The sequence below is a fragment of the Carassius auratus genome, chromosome 20, assembly GCF_003368295.1.
Source record: "Carassius auratus strain Wakin chromosome 20, ASM336829v1, whole genome shotgun sequence".
Taxonomy (NCBI): Eukaryota; Metazoa; Chordata; class Actinopteri; order Cypriniformes; family Cyprinidae; genus Carassius; species Carassius auratus.
The window spans coordinates 14907522-14927816 of NC_039262.1; the positions used below are offsets into that span (position 1 = coordinate 14907522).

Sequence of the window (20295 nt, forward strand, 5' to 3'; positions counted from 1 at the left end):
CACATTTTTCTGCAACTCCAGTGACAGGTAAGGGCATGAAGACTTTTTCCCCTGAAGAATGACAGTCAGTGCACCTATTTTTTTAAATGCAGTTTAATAATAATAATAATAATAATAATAAAAACATTCTAAGCCATAACCAGTTTCAAACTTAGAAAACTGTGAAACCTACTGAATGTTTTTTTTTTTTTTTTTTTTTTTTGAATGTGCATTTGATATAGTATGAACTTTTCTAGCTCCTTAAGTCATAATCGGTAACTTTCTTCCCCACACTGTATTTCTTCAGTATTTCACCTTTTTTTCATCACTTCTTTCATAAACCCATCTAACCCTTTCACCCTCCTTGTCCTGTTCTGAGCACATTGAACAGGTCAAACTGTCATCAACACCACAAAAACCACAGGAAGGGGACGTCCATTAGAGAAACCACTTTGACTGAAGGGCACACAAAGTACTATTACAGCAACATGGAAAAACACTAACAGATTATATATATTTTTTTATTTCAATATTTATTTCTAGGTAGATTTTTTTTTTCACCATTTCAAGAAATATAGTGGGTATATGTACAGTATGTCAAAGAAATAAAGGGGCAGTAAGAAGTTAGGGGGCATAAATAAGGATGTCTGCTTGTCTTAGAAACCTGTTTGAAACCAGTCATTATTTTTGTTTTTCACTTTCACAGCGCCGATGGATATTACCACACTTCAGCTTTGAGTAAATATTATTACTCCTTTAACATCTGGAGTTCACTGCAGGTGTTTCTTGTCTTGCAACAAAACTGTAGTGTGTTGTATAAACTTTATTCTTTTATTCGCTCGCTGTCTTTCGACTGGCCAGTGTGTGAAGTCCTCAGGTGCTGCTGACTCACTGAATGTATTTTTGGTCATCTTCAATAGTGGGAAATCCTTTGCATTTTATCAGATGTGTGAACAATAAACTCTGACTGTGCTGGGAGATTCACATGCTCGGAGAGCTTTAAGATGTCTACAGGACACCTCTGAGTACAAGTACCATCTAAGAGCTTCCAAAATATACACAAAACACTTCAACCTACTGTTAAGGATTCTAAATAAACAATTTTCCGAAGGAAAAACACTTCAACGAGGGTTCATGTCTGTGGCCCATTAGAAACAGATGTCCAGAGTTGCATCAAAGCCAAAATCACAGTCCGTATCTCACTCAGATGTCATAGACAGCATGTTATTAAAGTCATTTGCAGCCCATTGGGCAGAATCATAAATGAGACACAGCATTTCTTCAAAGAAAATTGTATTTGCTGCAGTCTGCAGAAACTGTACTGCATGCACGTACAGATGGCTGACAATATGTCCCAAAATCATTTGGTTCACATATTAGATACAGACTGACAGAGACACCTTTTTAATAGTATGAATTTACTTCATTTTACTGAAAATTGCTTGGTCAAATATGAAAATGTCCCATTCCATAAATAGAAAGAATCAATTTGACTTTTCTATGGACACCCTTGCAGCTTCTTTTCATGTCAAAAATACTTTTATCAATCAGTATTTTTTTCTACTGTAATATTATTATTATTATTTTTTTTTTTTTGTTAACATTCATTTAGTTTTCAAAGTGCTGCCTTGAAGGGCTCTTTAACCTTTCTTTCACAATTATTATTTTTTTTTTGAAGAACACCAATAATTTTGCTTCAGATGCCAAAAAAACAACAACAACAAACCTCAACGCTAATAATCTTAATCATTCCAAGATTGATGTTTTCAGGTATTTATTTACATACTGAAGTAACAAGAGCTACACACAGAATTTGCACATTTGTTTTCGAAAATAAAAACTGTAAAATAAATATACAATAAAATACATTAAACAAAAAATCTTTTCAGGGACCAAAAACCATTCAATCACTTACGAGAACTGTTAAATGACTCACAAATGGAATTCCTGGACCGTCTGCGTTTAGTTTTCACGTATCTTCCTCCAGTCATCGGTCATACAATCACTGAAAATACTGAAACGACAAGCAACGCTGAATATAACATAAATGGATTAAATATAAATCCAACTGTACCTGTGTCTGAAAACTGCACTTATGAATAAATGAATCAAGAGGCAATATAACGACAGAAGATGATCACGTCAATGACAAACTGTAACATACAAAAATCTTTTCAGCACATGAGAACGTACCGTGATAACAAAACAAAAGCAACATTATGATATATATTTATATTATTTACATATAAGAAAAGAGCAAACAGTGATGGAATGTATGTAGCAGCTGAACATAGATTGCTTCAGCACTATCATTCAAACAATCTGAAGTTCATTAACTGCAGTCGTTCTACAAGAGGAACCCATCAGTGCTCCGGTATTTTAACAGCAAATGACCTGCATTTACACATTCACACACGCTCCCACACACACGCAAAACACATTAGCGCAAATGGAAGCGAAAGCCAGTGCCATCAGGAACAATGTTCCAGTGTGGCGAGAAGGAAGAGGGAGCGGTGGAGATGGGAGACGGGCCGAGTTGGATCTCCCCGGCTGAGACTTTGTGGAAGTGAGACATCCGCCGGAGGAAGCAGCTGGACACAAAGAACAGAGGGCGACCTGGGGAATGAGCTACTGACTGAGTGCCTGGACTACTGATGTTCTATGGTTGGTGTCGACTGAAGCATTCAGTGCGTAGCTCCTATTCAGACCCAACTCTGCCCTTTTCTCTTTGGCAGTGGAATGAGAATCCTATTGGCTCATCTAAGTAACAGAAAGCCGCACTTTTTGTCCTCCATCTGAAAGCCACCCTTCTATTGGCAGATCCTTCATTGGCTAATCCTACGGAGAGCAAGAAGCCATTGGCACCCATTTTTCTACACAGCAGCTGCAGCTTTCTATTGGCTCAACCTTCAACCGCACGATTCTCATTGGCTAAAGAGGAGAGAAAACGTTTCAGGCACAACAGTTGGTGTGATAAGTAGAAGTCAGAGTAACTGAGTCAAGTCTGTAGGAAATGCTAACCTGCGATTTCCGCAAACACGAGAAAGCAGAGCGATGACATAACTACTGAATCCTACCTTACTTTTTATGCACAAAATTTGACGTGAAAGAAAAAGCCAGCAAAACATTTACAAATGTACAAGAGAACACTACTCGCTATGTCTTCCAGTTTCATGAAGGATAAAATGTAGATCACTGGAACTGGAATAAAGAACAAAACCGATGCTACAGAAGCTTCTGATCTTCTACAGTCCACTATTACGGAACCACATCATGCGTAAAACAACTCGAAGCATTTTGAATGTGTTGAAACAAGCTATGTCTGTGCCATACAAATAAGTATTCTTTACCAAATATTTTCCTTAAAACACAAGTGGACGAAGCATTCTAATGTGATCCCTAAAAGAAACACTGTCTAAAAGTTTGATGCCTCAAGCTTGAATTGCTGCTTGACTGGATCATTTTACTGTCCTAAATTACACTTCCTGGTTGGAAGGAACAACACAACACAAGCCAATAATATAATACTGCTATGTAACCAAAATTTCACTGAGTGTTCAAAGTAAACGATGAAGTGTGATGAATTGCCTCTACGTGCCTCAACATCTTTCCTGACATTGAACTGAAATGCGCCTTAATTTGGTCTATTTAAACAGAAAAACAGTCTCAGCTGCCAACTGACAAAATATTATCCTGAACGCAACATGCAATTGGTAGCTTGTTTTTGGCTTGGGCAGCAACATGATCATTCTGTCAATGTTACAATGCTGAGTTATTGCTGCTTATACATATAGTTTCCAAATAGTGTAGCCTTTATGTGGGTGATATCTGAATTTACGAGCTGAATGACCTGCAGAATAGTTGATTGGAAAATAACCAATTTCCACTCACGGCAGGCTCTTTTACTACTGACAATGACAATCATGTCAAAAAGACGTCAGAAATGTTTTAGGAAAGTCATTTCCATTGTTTTCTCTGTGATGATTTCTTTTAGTCTCGGACTTGAATCAGCCTGTTTCTTGAATCAGACTTCTGTCACTTAACTTGTAAAGACTTGACAATTAGCAAAAGAAGCATTATTATGTGTTTACATATCCCATATAATAAAGCAAAGGGATTCTACAGAAAACAAGTTCAGTCATCTTGCAGACTCACGCTGGAGATATAGTACCATGGAATGATACCAGCATTGATTATTAGCTTTCTCAAAAATGATAAATATCCCATCGTTCCAACGAATTCATGAAATGTTAATAGGAACGCACACCATCACTGTCTTTTCTGGCAGGGGGCATACACAATCTGCAAGAAAGGTGACTAAAAGGAATATGACTGCTCTTGGATCCAAAAAGAGATTTATGATCATTGTTTTCCACCAGTGTCCTCATGTATGTCAGAGAGCTACAATGACACTTAGCCAGGGCAAAGAGAGATGAATGGCATCTGCTGGAATGCCTGGTTTTTGCTGAGAATTGATCTTCAGACCGGAGGGTGACGTGAACTTGTCCCTTCAAAGTAAACATCATTGCTGGAGAGCAGGGGCTGAGTGGTGGTGCTGTGAGTGCCGACTGAGTTCAGCCGCTGGACGTGAGAACTGGACCCCTCATGGGACCCCGATGCTGCAGGCAATCTGGAGCTGAAATTTAAGTAAATCTAAAGAGAAAAAAGGTAAAAAATCTTGTTTAAAACTCTTAGAAATACTTCCATGTTTTGAGAGCTGGAAAAGGATAAAGGAAGACATACATGTTTGGTGCTGTCTGAGATTTGCTGTTCGATCTTCTCAACTATCTTGCCGAATGAAGGTCTCTTGAAGGGGTCGGCATCCCAGCATGAGTGCATGATCTCATACCTGAAACACAACAACAGGGCGGCGCTGGTATTTTTGGGAACACTGTTGTTAGGTGTGTACGTGGTAAATGCTTGTCATTACCTTGTCATGTTTTTTTTTTTTTCCCACAGAAAGAAATGCTAACTAATTACAGCTTAGACTTACATTTCACTCGGGGCAAACTCCGGTGACTCCATTCGGTATCCTTCCTTGATCATTTTATAGAATTTAGAGTCCACAGGCATTCCAGGGTAAGGACTACTGCCTACAGAAGCAGATTGTCAGTATTTGGAATAAAAACAGCTTGTCATACCAAGTCAGTATAATTATGAGATAAATTTATCTCACCAAGAGAGAAGATCTCCCACAGCAGGATACCATAAGACCAGACGTCACTCTCAAAGGTGTACACGCACTCAAAGATGCTCTCGGGGGACATCCACTTCACCGGGAGACGAGCCTACAAAGAGAAGAGCCTCATTACAAACACAGGCAGAGCATGAAAGCACACAATACAAACCACATTTCTTGACAGATTCAGTCTAGACTTGCATAGAAATGATTAACAATCAAAACATGCATTTCGAAACCTCAATCATGCAGTTTTGTTCAAGGTAGCAAGATGGAAATTGGCATTCTCTTACTTTACTTGTAAATTTACAATACTGACACAAAGAATAGCAACACTATAGACCAAGTTTGTCATGACTGTTTGTTGTTTAGGTGTTTTTTTTGGATCATTAAATCAGGATGCAAGTTAAGTATTTGTAGTGGAAGCCAGAAAGGACCCAATGAGGGTCTTTTTAACTTTTCTTGCAGAAAGCTGTTAGAAAAACCACACCCAACACACAGTCACAGGCGGCGCCGGGGGTGGGGGGCAGGGGGATGTTGGTGCTGGGGGGGGGGGGGTCCTCAAGACCCTGTCAAAATTGTCTTGACCCCCCCACCCTCTTCCTGATTAATATATATATATATATATATATATATATATATATATATATATTAGTGCTGTCAAAATTAGGGCGTTAACGCATTCGATTAATTTGAAATATTTAACGCGTTAAAAAAAAATAACGCAATTAATGCGGTTGCAGTTTTTTTTATTTCCAGTTGTGGCCTTGTGTGTTCAACGTGCAAAGAAATATGGATAAGACCAAGGAAGGACTTTTAGACGGAAAGTTTCAGTATAAAACTCTGCCGGATTACTCTTCAGTCTGCCACAAGAAACATTACTCTTCATTTAGTCTGCCACAAGAAACAGCAACATTAAAATCATGAACTCAAATGTCATTGTTTAAAAAAAACGTTAATAAGCTTAAACGAAAATAACGAAATAATTGTGTAGCGGAGTATTTTTTGTGCACAGTGCCGCGAACTGTCAATCACTCCTGTACGCGTGCATCACTGTCCTCCTCGCAGCTGCAGCAACTTGCGCTCTCTCTCTTCATCAAGCTTTAAAACAAAAAGGGGACAAAAAGATCATATTGTCTTTGTGCACAGGCTATAGATTAATTAGATAAATGAATATCTAAATTTGTGCCTTGCCGTCTACGGTATTTGTTTAGAACTTAGAAAAAAGATGCTGCAGCCAATGAACAGCCAGCGGGGGCTGCAGGACGACTCAACCTCCGCAGACAGTTTTTAATGTTTATCAGACAATAACTACTGAAGCTTTTGCTTTAGTATAACTCACAACGAGTTTCACACACCTTCTCCGGCCACGTTGAGTTGTTGACACTTAACAGTGGGAAAAGCGACACATGCGCTATTCACTTGTATAACTTAAGGGTGAATGGGTAATGTAGTTTCTGCTCTGGGTGGGATGAATTAGGAAGCTTGCATTGTGAAGGGCGCTCTGAAAATCGGCAGTGCAGGTAAAAGATTAAAACCTCTATTAAAACAGATGTCCAAATGAGCGTACCGATACGCTACAAGCACGTTCTGGGCGCACGGAGAGGTGGCGGTACGTTCAAGAGATATATTTGGAAGTGGCGGTACCGGTGCGTACTGGCCCACTTAAAGCACTGGCAATGACTATACTTTGGAATTTTTTTGCAGTCCACTTAGAATTCAACATAGAAATCATTTTTGTTTTTTATTGGCATTGATTGTTTTGAAATTCAAATGGTACTTACATGCCTGTGTTTTTATTTCTGTAATAAATATGGCTTTCAAGCCAACAGTTAATTTGGAGGATATTGATGGTTTATTCCAGGTATGTTGTTTACATGAGAAAATCTGTGTTACAAGTTAAACAAAAATTCCAATAAACAATCATATTTAGCATTTAAATAGTTTCTTTGTCTTGAGTTTACATTAATTTTTTACATTTTACATTTACATATCCAAAAAGTTTCAGTCTTTTAATTGCGATTAATCGCGATTAATCGCGATTAATTTTACAAAATTGTGCGATTAATTAGTTAATTTTTTTTAATCGATTGACAGCATTAATATATATATATATATATATATATATATATATATATATATATATATATATATATATATATATATATATATATATATATATATATATATATCTGGGATAAAGATTAAAAAAAAAATCTCTTCAAACTTACGCAGAACAATAATCAATAATTTATTCAACATTTATTAGCACACTTAACCGAGAACCGTTTTTGTCTGATGCGTCCGATTCGAGAACCGAGGAGCTGATGCTACTGCCCATGTCTGATTCAGTGTGAAGTAGACTGACAACACAGCGGATTTGAACTGAACTGTTTCTTTTGGTGATTGATTCTGAACTGATTCTGTGCTAATGTTATGGGCGTGGGTAAACCGAAGGCTTGAATGAAGGGCAATCATCGCCAATGACATTACGTCAAGCGCAAAAGAACCGGAGAACCGTTTCCTTCAACCGGTTTATTAAATCGAACTGTCTGAAAACCGGTTTGCCGAAAAGAACCGAGCTTTCCATCACTACTGGTGATCCAAAAACCGATGCAACCGGTTCTTGACTCGAGAACGAGTCAATCATTCGTTTGTTATCTGGCTCGGCTCGGTGTTCATCTTCAGTTCTCTCTTCACAGCAGTTCAGTCAGTGTACTCTTTGACTAAATGAATTACTCTGGGATCTTGGTTTATTTTAACTCAGAGAGAGTGTCAGCCACGTTAAGAAAGTTAACATCTTAAGTAATTTGTGGATTAATGCTTATTGGACACACGAACTGGTTCAAACGATTCCGTTCGATTTGGTGAATTGGTTCAAGAAGATCCGGTTACATTGAATGATTTGTTTGCGAACCGGATAACACTAAACTGCTGTGAACGCACTCCCAACAGACCCGGAAGAGAAGACAATGCTGAATAAAGTCGTAGTTTAGCTATTTTTGGACCAAAATGTATTTTCGATGTTTCAACAAATTCTAACTGATCCTCTGATGTCATATGGACTACTTTGAAGATGTTTTTATTTCCTTTCTGGACATGGACAGTATACTGTATATACACTTTCAATAGAGGGATAGAAAGCATTAATATGCAGTTATTAGGCATGTCCACTGTATTTTTTGTTGGTTTTCATGAGACCCCCCTTCAAATGACCAGGACCCCCCATTATCCCCCCAATCAAAATTGTCAGGAGCCGCCACTGCACACAATATGCATTAAAAAGCATGTTTGCTTGTCTATTTACTTAGTCCCATAATTAGTTAATGACAGTGCTTTAAGTGGCCAAAAAGAGGTGCCGGTACTCTATTATAGCCTAAAATTCGGGACGGGGGGCCTTGGGGGCGGGGGCTAAGGGGGGTAAGGGATGGGGGGCCTATGATATTAGACTTCGAAGCCTTTAATAAAAGTAAATGAATTTCAAACCTTAACTAAACACATTTTTATTCAAAGATCAACCGTCTGTCATTACTCTTTAGTCTGCCACAAGAAACAACAACATTAAAATCATGAACTCAAATGTCATTGTAAAAAAAAACAAAAAAACAATGACTGTTGTAAATCAGACCTTTCTGTAATGCTAACGCTAGTAAGCTTTAACAAAAATAATGAAATAATTGTGTAGTATTTTTTGTACACAGTGCTGCGAACTGTCAATCACTCCTGTACGAGTGCATCACTGTCCTCCTTGCAGCTGCGGCAACTTGCGCTCTCTTCATCAAGCTTTAAAACAAAAAGTGGACAAAAAGGTCATATTGTCTTTGTGCATATAGATTAATTAGATAAATGAATGTCTAAATTCGTGCCTAGCTGCCTACGGTATTTTTTTAGAACTTAGAAAAAAGATGCTGCAGCCAATGAGCAGCCGGCAGGGGCTGGTTGCAGGACGACTCAACCTCCGCAGACAGTTTTTAATGTTTATCAGACAATAACTACTGAAGATTTTGCTTTAGTATAATTTTCGGGACAATTAGGGCCAGATTCGAGATTCGAGACAACTGTTTAGATTTCGGGACTGTCCCGAATTTTTCGGGACGTCTGGTCACCCTACCTGAAAGAGCTATTGCATTACTTCATTAGCTTGCGTCTGACCTGCAGCGATTAGAGGTGTGCGATACCGCTAGATTTGGTATCGATCCGATACCAAGTAAATACAGGGCCAGTATCGCCGATACCGATACCAATACCAATACTTATTAATAATTAAGGTGGATGCGTCTTCAACCTAAATCTAAATGAATTTTCATGACTTTTAATTTGTTTTTGTGATTTGCATTTTGGGTTATTAATCAGTACCACAAAAGCTTTTGTTCAGAAACAACTTTTGGTTACTTCTGTTTTATTTAAAAAAACAAAGTTACAAAATGATTACTTCACAAATATAAAAAAAAAATGTAAAAACAAATTCTCTTTTCAAGTAGCATGTTAATAAAAAAATGTTTCTCCTCTTTAGTGCACTTCTTTTCAGGATTTTTTTTTTTTCTTAAACAAAGTCACAAAGTTTTACTTCACAATGTAAAACAAATTCTCCTTGTACAAAATTCCTGAAGCTGACATCTTCCACTATGGAAAGAGGCTGCAGGTCCTTCACAATAATTTCTGATAGGCGCCTTGTAATATCCACTGCTCTTGGAGAATCAGCTATTGATAAAATAATAAATAATAAAAATAATTAAGTCTGGTGCACATCACTATGTGTAGTTTAAATATAGAAACTAGTATCCCTTTCACAGCTAACACAAAAAGGGTAGATCAGCCTGAAAATACAGCCATACAACGCTCCTCTTTCTCTCCGCCTCTGACTGACTGCTGTTAGAAATGCGCGGCTGAGCGGTGCGCGCGCCTGACTGCTGGTGGTAGCGCTAGTGGTGAGTCATGTGACGGTACAACACAGGAGAGGGGGCGGAGAGCAGTGTCGAGCACGAGCAGCACTCTTGAGAGCTTGCTCTGCTCTGTGACAGTAGCAGCATTTTGATAAACACGGCCAGGTCGCAAAACGAGAGAAACTGAAACTTAAGTATCGATATTTTCCCGTTGGTATCGATCAATACCGATACCAACGTTGGTATCGATATTATCGATATTAGTATCTATCTGCCCACCTCTAGCAGCGATATCGTTCAGGCTTGGTGGGGTGTCAAGCAGCGAGTCATCTGATTCTGACCGTGTTGTTTTAGTACTCAGAGTCAGAAGCCAGGAGAGCATATTAAGTGTTGTTCACTGTATTTATGTTTTTACCGTTTCACACACCTTCTCCGGCCACGTTGAGTTGTTGACACTGACAGCGACAAAAGCGACGCATTCACTTTTCACTTGTAAAACTCAAGGGTGTATGGGTAATGTAGTCTCTGAATTAGGAAGTGTGCATTGTGAAGGGCGCTCTGAAAAGCGACAGTGCAGGCAAAAGATTAAAACCTCTATTAAAAGAGATGTCCAAATGAGCGTACCGGTACGCTAAAAGCACGTTCTGGGCGCACGGAAAGGTGGCGGTACGCTCAAGAGCTATATTTGGAAGTGGCGGTACTGAGTACCGGTGCGTACTGGCCCACTTAAAGCACTGGTTAACGATATGTAAAAACTTAGTGGGAAAATATACAAATAAAATAAAGGTTAAAGTTATTTATGTCATGTTATGACAGCTAATACTTACATTGCCCTTAACAACATAGTTTGAGTCAGTAGTGATGTCCCGGGCTAGTCCAAAGTCACAGATCTTGGCCACCCGGCCTTGAGTGAGAAGAATGTTTCTGGCTGCCAGGTCTCTGTGAATACACTGAATGAACACAAAAACAAAACTACAGGTTAACATATAAACACTAATGGATTACGTAATAAAGCAAATTCGCCGTAGGAAAAGACTACTTGTTTTTTGTGTGATTTGAGCAACAGAAGCTGTACAGTACAATACAGACTGTATTGCTGATTTAAAATATGCTATCTTGACAGCTTTTGAGATTTTGGCCTTTTGCAATTTAAGTAAGTGGCCTGTTGGCATTAACCAAATGACCACCACGTGGACTGGCTAGTCTTACAGGGGTCATTGGATGCCCATTTTCCACAAGTTGATGTGATTTTTTTTTTAGGGTCTTAATGAAGATCTATAACATACTTTCATTAAAATGTCTTAATGGTAGTGTAAAAAAAAATCAGCTCTGTTTTCAGCACACTGTTCTAGTCCATGTTGCTTTAAATGCTAATGAGCTCTGCTGACCCCACCCCTCTCTTCCGTGGGGTGATGAGCAGACTGTAAATTTCACTGGGTGAATTTCACTGGGTGAATTTTTATCATAAACACTTACAACACACATTTATGTTCAAACTACAACAAAAGTGGATTTTGCATTCGATAACCCCTTTAAAGGTTTTGCTTAGAATTATAATTTAGAATTGCTCTTATGTGCCAGGACTGTCAAAACTGTCAAGTATTTACAATAATCTTGCCAATATTCAAAACCTTATTAACAAAGAAATGTTCTAAGTTAGCACAGAAGTGCTAAAATGAATTTACTGACAGAAAACTCCCTTGTCCACTTAGCAGTGTGACTAATTTAGTGTCCTTCCCCTAAACTGTATACTGGATCTGCTGACCAGGTGGAGAAACGTGATATTTCTCAGCATGATCCTCAATGAATGAGTGTGTGCTTGTGCTTGACTATATGTATGCATTTGTGTGACCTTGTGTAACACGATCCTTGACTGGACACTGGTAATGGAATGTGAGCTTCAGCATTGTAGAGGAAGAGTGAGAAGATCTGTAGTATGGGATTACTGCAACCTCTTGGAATATAAAACTCAGTATCCGTCAGAGAGACAGAACGCAAATAAATTAGAAAAACACTTACGTTCTTGGATGCCAGGAAATCCATCCCTTTGGCTACTTGGTAGGAGAAGCTAAGAAGATCCTCAGTGTCCATAGTCATGCCATCTTCCTGCAGAATCTCACTAACGGCATCTGAATCGCTGTATGAATCACCTAAAGGGATGACAAATTCATTGAAGATGATGAAGACACAATGAGACAAAAAGCTAACAGACAAGCAGAGACACAAAAAGAAAAGGGAAGGACTATAGATGAGACAAAACGACAACAGACAAGACAGAAAAAAAATGAGACAGAAGGGACGGGATGAGAAAAGAGAAGAGATGGGATGAGAACAGGAAAGACAAGATAAGCCAAAAGGGATAACGTGAGAAAGAAGGGACAAGATGAGAAAATAATGGAGATGGAAAAAACTGAAGACACAAGACAATAGGAGAAAGGGAAGGCAGGAGAAGAGATGAGACAAGATGAGAAGAGATGAGACAAGGAAGACAAAATGAGACAAAAAAGATGAGACAGAAGAGAAAAGATGAGACGTTAAGAAAAGAGAAGGGATGAGACAGGAACATGAAAGACAAAATGAAACAAAAAGAGATAAGATGAGATAGAAGAGACAATATTAGAAGATAAGAAAAATGAAGGCATGGTAAGATATAGGACAAGGTGAGAAGAGATAAGACAAAACAGAAAAGATAAGAAGAGCAAACACAAGACAAGATGAAACAAAAGGACTTTGGGTAACAAGAAGAGACAAGATGACAGGAAAAGAGATGACGAGAACAGAAAAGGCATTGATCCAACCTTTATTAAGTGATCTTCGGTTTTCAGAGGACAGAAGTCCCATTACCGAGGGCTTCATGGTCATGTATCCATTCCTGCTCTCACTGTAATTAAATACAAACTGGGCTAGTCAACCCACAAGAACTTCACACTATCACACTTCACCAGTTGCACTGATCACACTTACTTTGGCTCTGGCTGCAGCATGACGTTTCTATAGTAAGAGTCTTCTCCCAGTGTAGTGAAGTAGAAGGATTCTCTCCTTCTGCGCAGGAAGTTCAACAGGTCACCAAAACAGCAGTACTCCGTTATAACTAGAGTTGGACCTGTGCAACAGACCAATCCAGTAATGAAGACCAAAACAATACACACAGAAAAACCTAGGAAAACCATCTCTAGCCATAGCCTCTTACCTCCAACAGTGCAGGCCCCCAGCAAATTGACAATGTTAATATGGTTGCCAAGATAACTAAGCACCTTCAGCTCTGACATCAGAGCCTCTTTCTCGGTGGCATGGGCACTTGCTGTGGGGCAAAACACCACAATAAAAAAAACATAAATAAAAAAAAAAAAAAAAAAAAGAATGTTCCCCCAATTTTAATGTACGGTTCCCCTCTGATTATTGCACTGGAAACCAATTTTAAACATTTATGGAATGTTTTTTTAGGTTTCATTATTTACAAAAAAAAAACATTAAGTAAAATTAACCCAAAATGTTCTAGGATTCAATCAATTGTGGGTTACTGGAAATGTTTAACCTCCTTTCATCTCATCATGCAGGTTTGTGTAATTTCTTATTTGTTTAAGTGTGCTGGTTAAACATGCGTGGAGTTAGTATGCTACTTATATTTCACAATATTATGATCGTGTTTTATGTTGCTTTTCACTCACGTTTGAGCATCTTCACAGCAACGGTCATCACAGTGTCTGCTTTGGACATCCCATAAGCAGTGGCCTCTACCACCTTCCCAAATGCTCCAGATCCTAGAGTTTTTCCTGGGAATGCAGAAAACTAGATCAATTTCATTTTTCCCTCATACAGTTGTTTACAGTCAGTGTGCCAGGAAACTGATCCAAAACCAGCTTTCAGCTTGAACATCGACTTGTTTTTGAATCAAGGAGGTGTGGCTTGTGGGGAAGCGGGATATGCTAGATCCTGTTAGATCCTGTCTGTTGACGGATATGTCTGTTCCTTTATGGGAAAGATATGATACTATGTCACATGATGCCAGCTATCCAGTGCCACCAACCATGTAAAAGCCAATGAAAATAAGCAAGTGTTGTAAAATTCAAAAGGCCTTTATGTTTCTCATGCACTAAACCTTGTAAACATTTCCAAAAATAATGTTCAAACAAAGAATATTCCAATATAGAAAATGATTTGAAGTCTGACAAGTCAAAGCAGACTGATTCAGGACTTTACTTAACTCACCAAAACGCAGCTTATCTCTGGGAAACTCCCACTGGTGGTCGTATGGAAGCTGGGTGGGGTCAATATACACATAACTATTTCCATGGATACCTTCTATGACTTTCCACTGTATTTGGTATTTAGGTTTCTGTTGGAAGACAGAAAAAAAAGAGATGGGATAGGAGAAGAATAAACAATGAGCAATGTTTGTAGTTGTACGTGTTCTAATAGACAAAAGCAAACAGAGCCCACTAATAGGAGTTTCTTGTAAATGGACATAAATTATTCAAACAACAATGTGAATGCTAATTCTATGTGTGCGTGTGTGTTGTATTACTCACTGATTACTCCCCTGTGCAACAGTGCAAAACTGCACAGTGAAACATCAGGTCTTATGACATGTTAAGTAAATAATTTCCTTAAGTGTGTTCTGTTTCAAAGTTCCCCTGAAGTGTGGGAGGGATGCCAGGTGTGACAGGTAAATTGCGTTGAGTATCACGTTTAATATCAAATAACCAAAAACAAGTTGCGCTGGAATAACAATAAAGGGTTCCAATATTTTATTGCTATAATAGAGGGAGAATTAAAACTTCAATTTTGTCTAATTAATGGATTACCTCAGTGAATCAGCGTGCACTTCCTGTGCTGGAAGACAAACTATAAATGAAGGACACTTTACCTGCATGTACTTGTAGGATAGCACAATCAGGATGAGAACCAGGATAACAGCCGCAGCAACAAAACCGATGAGCAATGGTGTGAAGAGTTCATGAGGAACAGTGTTTTCTGGGAAGAGTAAAACAACATAGAGTTGGCATCAGAAAACTTGCAGAATATATGTACTCTATCAACAGGAAACAAGAAATAATTTATTTATTATAATTTTATATCCTGTATTTTTATTTTTATTTGTATTTATTATCAGTAAATGTTTGGGGACAGTAAGATTGTACCTAATTCTTTCAAAGAAGTCTGCATTTCTTTGATCAAAAATTCATAAAAGATAGCAATATTCATATTTTTTTTTTACATATTAAACTGTAAAATAGCTGTTTTATATTTGAATACATTAACATTTATTCATTTAGCAGACACTTTTATCCAAAGCGACTTACGGATGAAGACAGTGGAAGCAATCAAAAACAACAAAAAGATCAATGATATATAAGTGCTGTAACAAGTCTCAGTTAGGTTAACACAGTACACGTAGCATCAGATTTGAACTAATATAATAAATAAAAAGAAAACAGATAGAATAAAAAAAGAATAGAGCAAGCTAGTGTTAGAGGTCTTTACACACACACACACACACACACACACAATTGCATAATAAAATGAAAAGAAATATAATACAAAAGATTAGAAAGGTAGTTAAATTTTTGTAGAATAGGGTTAGGAATAGTGAGTGTTAAAGTTAGAGGGTCAAATAAAGATGTAAGAGATGGGTTTTAAGCCGATTCTTGAAGATGGCTAAGGACTCAGCTGCCCGGATTGAGTTGGGGAGGTCATTCCACCAGAAGGGAACATCTAATTTAAAAGTCCGTAAAAGTGACTTTGTGCTTCTTTGGGATGGCACAATCAAGCGGCGTTCACTTGCAGAATGCAAGCTTCTAAATTTAGGTAAATGGGTGCAGAGCCAGTGGTAGTTTTGTAGGCAAACATCAATGCTTGAATTTTATGCGAGCAGCTATTGGTAGCCAGTGCAACAGAGGTGTGACGTGTTTTCTTTTGGCTCATTAAAAATTAATCTTGCTGCCGCGTTCTGGATTAATTGTAAAGTAAAATCCTCTATTATTTAAAAATGTATGTGTTAAGCTTTTAATTAGAATAAAACCCTGACATTAATTGAAGTGATTTCCCTCTTTGACATTGCTCTAGACAGAGTGTTTGTGTGAACAAGGCATCGATGGATAATCAATACACATAGCTCATCCCTGATGATCATTTCTGTTGGCGCAAAAAAACCACAGCAGATCTGATGCTAGTTTAGGGACTTGAGTGAGTGTGCCAACTGAAATCAAAAAATGATTACTGCACTCCGTCTAAACACTAAAACCAAAACCTTAAGGAATGTCTAAAAACAATGAGCATTAAAGAACAACATTAATAATAAATAAGTGCCTCACAGTGGGGTTATGTCATAATTGCTTGTTTTTACTGAGCTGTGAATAATCCAGACTGACGCACTGAGGTCAAACTCTTTACTGAAGATTTTTTGCGCCTCACTTCTTTTCACATTTTGAAAGTGTAGCCGTTGTTTGTTTTTTGTAAGGTGTGTGTATGTGTTCATGTGTGGTGTGTTATTGTTTTTCTGCGTTGTTCTGAGCGGTGTAGTAAGCTCTTAAGCTATAAGAAGCTTTCTCTCCATTTCAAATCAAGAATGCAGACTCTGCAGGAAGTAATCCCTTGTAAACCTGCCACTGGCTTTCACAGTCCTCTTCTGCTTCTGCTCCTCCCTCTGTCTCTTTCTCTTCCCATCTTTGCCGGCCATCCATCTATCATCATACTCCATCCAAGCATACCATCAAGTCCTCCACAAATAAACATAAACCTTAACAATGGACATTTTTTTGTGTCTCGCTCAGCTGAGGATGAACAGCTTTAAAAGTCTAGCCTAAGGCTCATCGTCCCACTGGTTTTCCTGGACTTGCTACAGCCTAAACCTTGAGAGTCTAAACAAGTTCCCACATCATCTAACAGGCTTTCCTGAGGCAGTGGATTCAATTCACACTCTCAAAACCTCCAGTCCAACTCCTGAAGGACTCTACAAACAGGTCAATGTTCAACTAGAGTTTTTTTTTTTTTACTTAAGGCTAATTCAGCTGAGAACATGCAAAAAACAGTCAATGTACTCAACAACTTAAAAAACAACAACAACAACAACGAGGATAAAAAAGTGAATATACCAGAAACAAAATAAACTGGATGTGGATGACCTTTTTGTTAACCATTCCGTCCTTACCAGTAATACCAGTACTAACTGGGGTGGAAAGCCCGGGTGTTTGCAAACAAACCAAAACGACCCCCCCCCCCAAACCGGAGAGATAATCCCCAACAGTTGGTAATGCTAGGTTTACAAAAGAAACAAGATTAGGGCTAAAACTCAGCACCTCTGTTTATATAATAGTCTGCTGTTATCTCATCTTTATCCAAAAGTCTGCCTACACAGGGTTGAGCTGGAGCAGGAGTGGTGACCTGCGAGTTGGCAGCTGGTTTTAGATTTTTCTCAAAAAGATCAGCCAGTAGAAAAAGCACAGCTGGAGCGAACGTGAGGAGATGTGTGTTTCCTCCTTTTGGTTGTTAACTTTCCTGGGAAACTAGAAACACCTGGGTCGAGTTCTCTAAGTCTCATTCCATTTCCTGTTTTTTTATGATGTGCAAAAGATGAATACTAAACACTGAAACAATGAAGACACAAAGTCGAGGTTCTTCACCTTCGCTGTAGGTGAACAGTACCATTTTGAAAATTGCATTCTATCCTGCATTTTAAAATTTGCTTTTGAAGTCTCACAATGGCTGCATCTATCTGGTCTAAAAAATAAAATAAAAACAATAATACAGTCAAATTTCATTACAATTTTAAAATAACTGTTATCTGTTTTAATATATAACAGCAGCCATTAGTCTTCAGTGTCCCCTGATCCTTCAGAAATTATTTGAATATTCCTGACCTGCTGCTCAAGGAATATTTATTCTTATTACCAGTGTTAACATTAACTTAATGTTTTAATGAATAGTGTGATAAAATGTTTATTTGAAAGGTAATTTTTTGGTAATATTATAAATTTGTGTGTGTGTGTGTGTGTGTGTGTATATAATGGCAGACATTCCTGTATATGTATACTTATAATGTGCATATTAGTATCTCACTCCATAACTGCCAAAACATGCATAAATGAAAAAAATAAATAAAAATTGTGGCAACCCTGAGATCAGAAATGACATACAATATCTTTTAAAAACATACAACACATTGCTTTGGCTAAAAGAACATTTCCAGTAAGTGCATATATTGAGCTGCTGAACGTGAGTGGTTTCAGTTGCACAGCTACGATTTTTGATTTTGGCTCCCTGGCCAGAATTATATATTTATTTAAGTTAAAACACACCTGTATACCCTTACTCTCAGAAGTTGCATGAAGTCAGCCAATCATAATATAGCCTGCAGATGACGAAAGAGCTTTCCAGTTTTGTGAGAAATATGATCAGAGGGTCAGCAAACCGACTGTAGGTGGAGTGGTCTGAGGCTTGAGACTTAGTAATCACTAACTAGAGTCTTCAGTCATTGTCTGTGGTGTGCTGCATGTGATTTGGGAGGTTATTTGCTCACCGCTGATAGCAAAGAGTGTGTAAACGATTTCCCCATTGGCAGATGCCACACATTCAAGGGTGGCGTAACGTTCTTGGTGATGTTTAGTCACTTTCCACTGTGCCTTTCCCAAAGGGGGGATTTGTCATGGTTACAGTGACAACATCCTCCTCCTCCTGAGTGGCGTTCAGCAAATTGGAGCATCTGAGGAAGCATGCAACAAACTCATAAATATTCCTGCATTGTTTCATGAACATGTACCATAAGGTGGTGAACTGCTTTAGAACATTGCATAAAAGGAGCAATAAAAAACAAATAATACTCTTTTGGCTTGATAAACTATTTTATTTCAGAATTAAAAACTCAACTTATTTTAATTCTAATGTATTTTAACATCTTTTATTTTAACTTGTTTCATTTACCAGCCAAGGCAACATTTTTTATTTTTATTGTTTAGTACATCATTTTTTAAGTTTGTAAACATTTTTGGTTTATTTGTTTGATTATTTACATCTAATAATTATTTCAGCCTCTTTCAATAATTTTTTTTTTTCATAGTTTTAGTTGATAATAACTCTGCTTTACAGTCAAAATGTATTGCCTACTGTATCCCATTTTAGTCCAGGAACAACAGATTATTACATTTTGATGTAAGATTATGAAAGCCAACATTTTTTCTACGGAAGAAAATGCTCCAATGCATTTCATGATAAGGCCAGGAATGTAAAAGGTCATTTTTGATGTAAGGTCACTGCTTATCAATAATATGATAAGGATGTGATAAGCATTTCTCACTGCATTCAGGAGCTATGGCAGATTTTTACTCATGTGTGTAAAATAGCTTATTGCTTAAGAAAGCAAAATGACAGACCTCAGGGGCTCTTTTACTTAAAAACATCAGTACTGTCATCAAGTGCTTTGATTTATTTGTTTCTCCAATTTTTTCTCACTCTTCTCCTAAAATGAAGTATGAGTGCTACTGAGTTAAGGTCAAATCAGCTTTGGATATAAAGCCAGAACAAAATAATCTCAACTGGTTCACATTCCTTGTTCTGTCTCTTTATTACCGAGCGATATCTTTAATAACATTGTTTAGCATGTTGGAAACTTCTCAGCAATTCCTCAACAATGGAATGTCTGTTCGGTGAGAAAAACCATCAAACCGGTGGCAGATAAAGCGAGCGACGCACGAACACGATCAAAAGACACATAGCACTACATGTTTACATGCTCCAATTGAAGCAAGGCATGTTATCCTGATCGGATTTGATCATCATGAGGAATTGATTGGATAAGCTTGTGACTAAGTCTATGCTAAGGTGTTCGGTCAACACCGCTATTCAAGAATAAACAGCCCAATGGAAGCAGCTTGTTCTAATGTCGTTGGTACTGTCATATGACTGATAATAGCCAATCGCTTTTGTGATGTCACAATCATGACAGAGTCAAATTGCTTATCCCTATTAATAATAGGCTAAAGCTTTCTTGTCCAATCATCAAACATCAAGTTAGCGGTTAGTGGCTAATCCATGCTGCGTCACAATGTACCCTCAGAGAGGATAATACGTTAACACTGCTCAAGGGATACGCCGCTAATATTTGAAAGCAACTTTTGGAGCCCATCGTATGTAGCTGTGGATGTATTTGAAACAAACAAAACTGAAGAAAGAAATAATGAATACCTTGAATGAGGTTGGTCACAGTAAAACCACTTAATCTGAGGAGTAGGGTAACTTTCAGCCACACAGCGCACCTGT

At 38.0% G+C, this 20295-nt stretch overlaps 1 protein-coding gene across 1 annotated transcript in view; it reads right to left on the reverse strand.

Moving 5' to 3' along the window:
- Positions 1 to 1736: 1736 nt before the first annotated feature.
- LOC113037949 (mast/stem cell growth factor receptor kita-like) overlaps positions 1737 to 20295 on the reverse strand; it is a 103508-nt gene continuing 84949 nt past the window's right edge. The window contains 16 exon segments of the mRNA XM_026195260.1: positions 1737 to 4632; positions 4723 to 4828; positions 4973 to 5072; positions 5156 to 5267; positions 10869 to 10991; positions 12061 to 12191; positions 12840 to 12922; positions 13006 to 13144; positions 13232 to 13342; positions 13710 to 13814; positions 14251 to 14377; positions 14909 to 15015; positions 18560 to 18628; positions 18631 to 18648; positions 18651 to 18742; positions 20221 to 20291. Coding sequence (XP_026051045.1) covers positions 4459 to 4632; positions 4723 to 4828; positions 4973 to 5072; positions 5156 to 5267; positions 10869 to 10991; positions 12061 to 12191; positions 12840 to 12922; positions 13006 to 13144; positions 13232 to 13342; positions 13710 to 13814; positions 14251 to 14377; positions 14909 to 15015; positions 18560 to 18628; positions 18631 to 18648; positions 18651 to 18742; positions 20221 to 20291 — 1668 coding nt within the window. The 3' untranslated portion in view covers positions 1737 to 4458.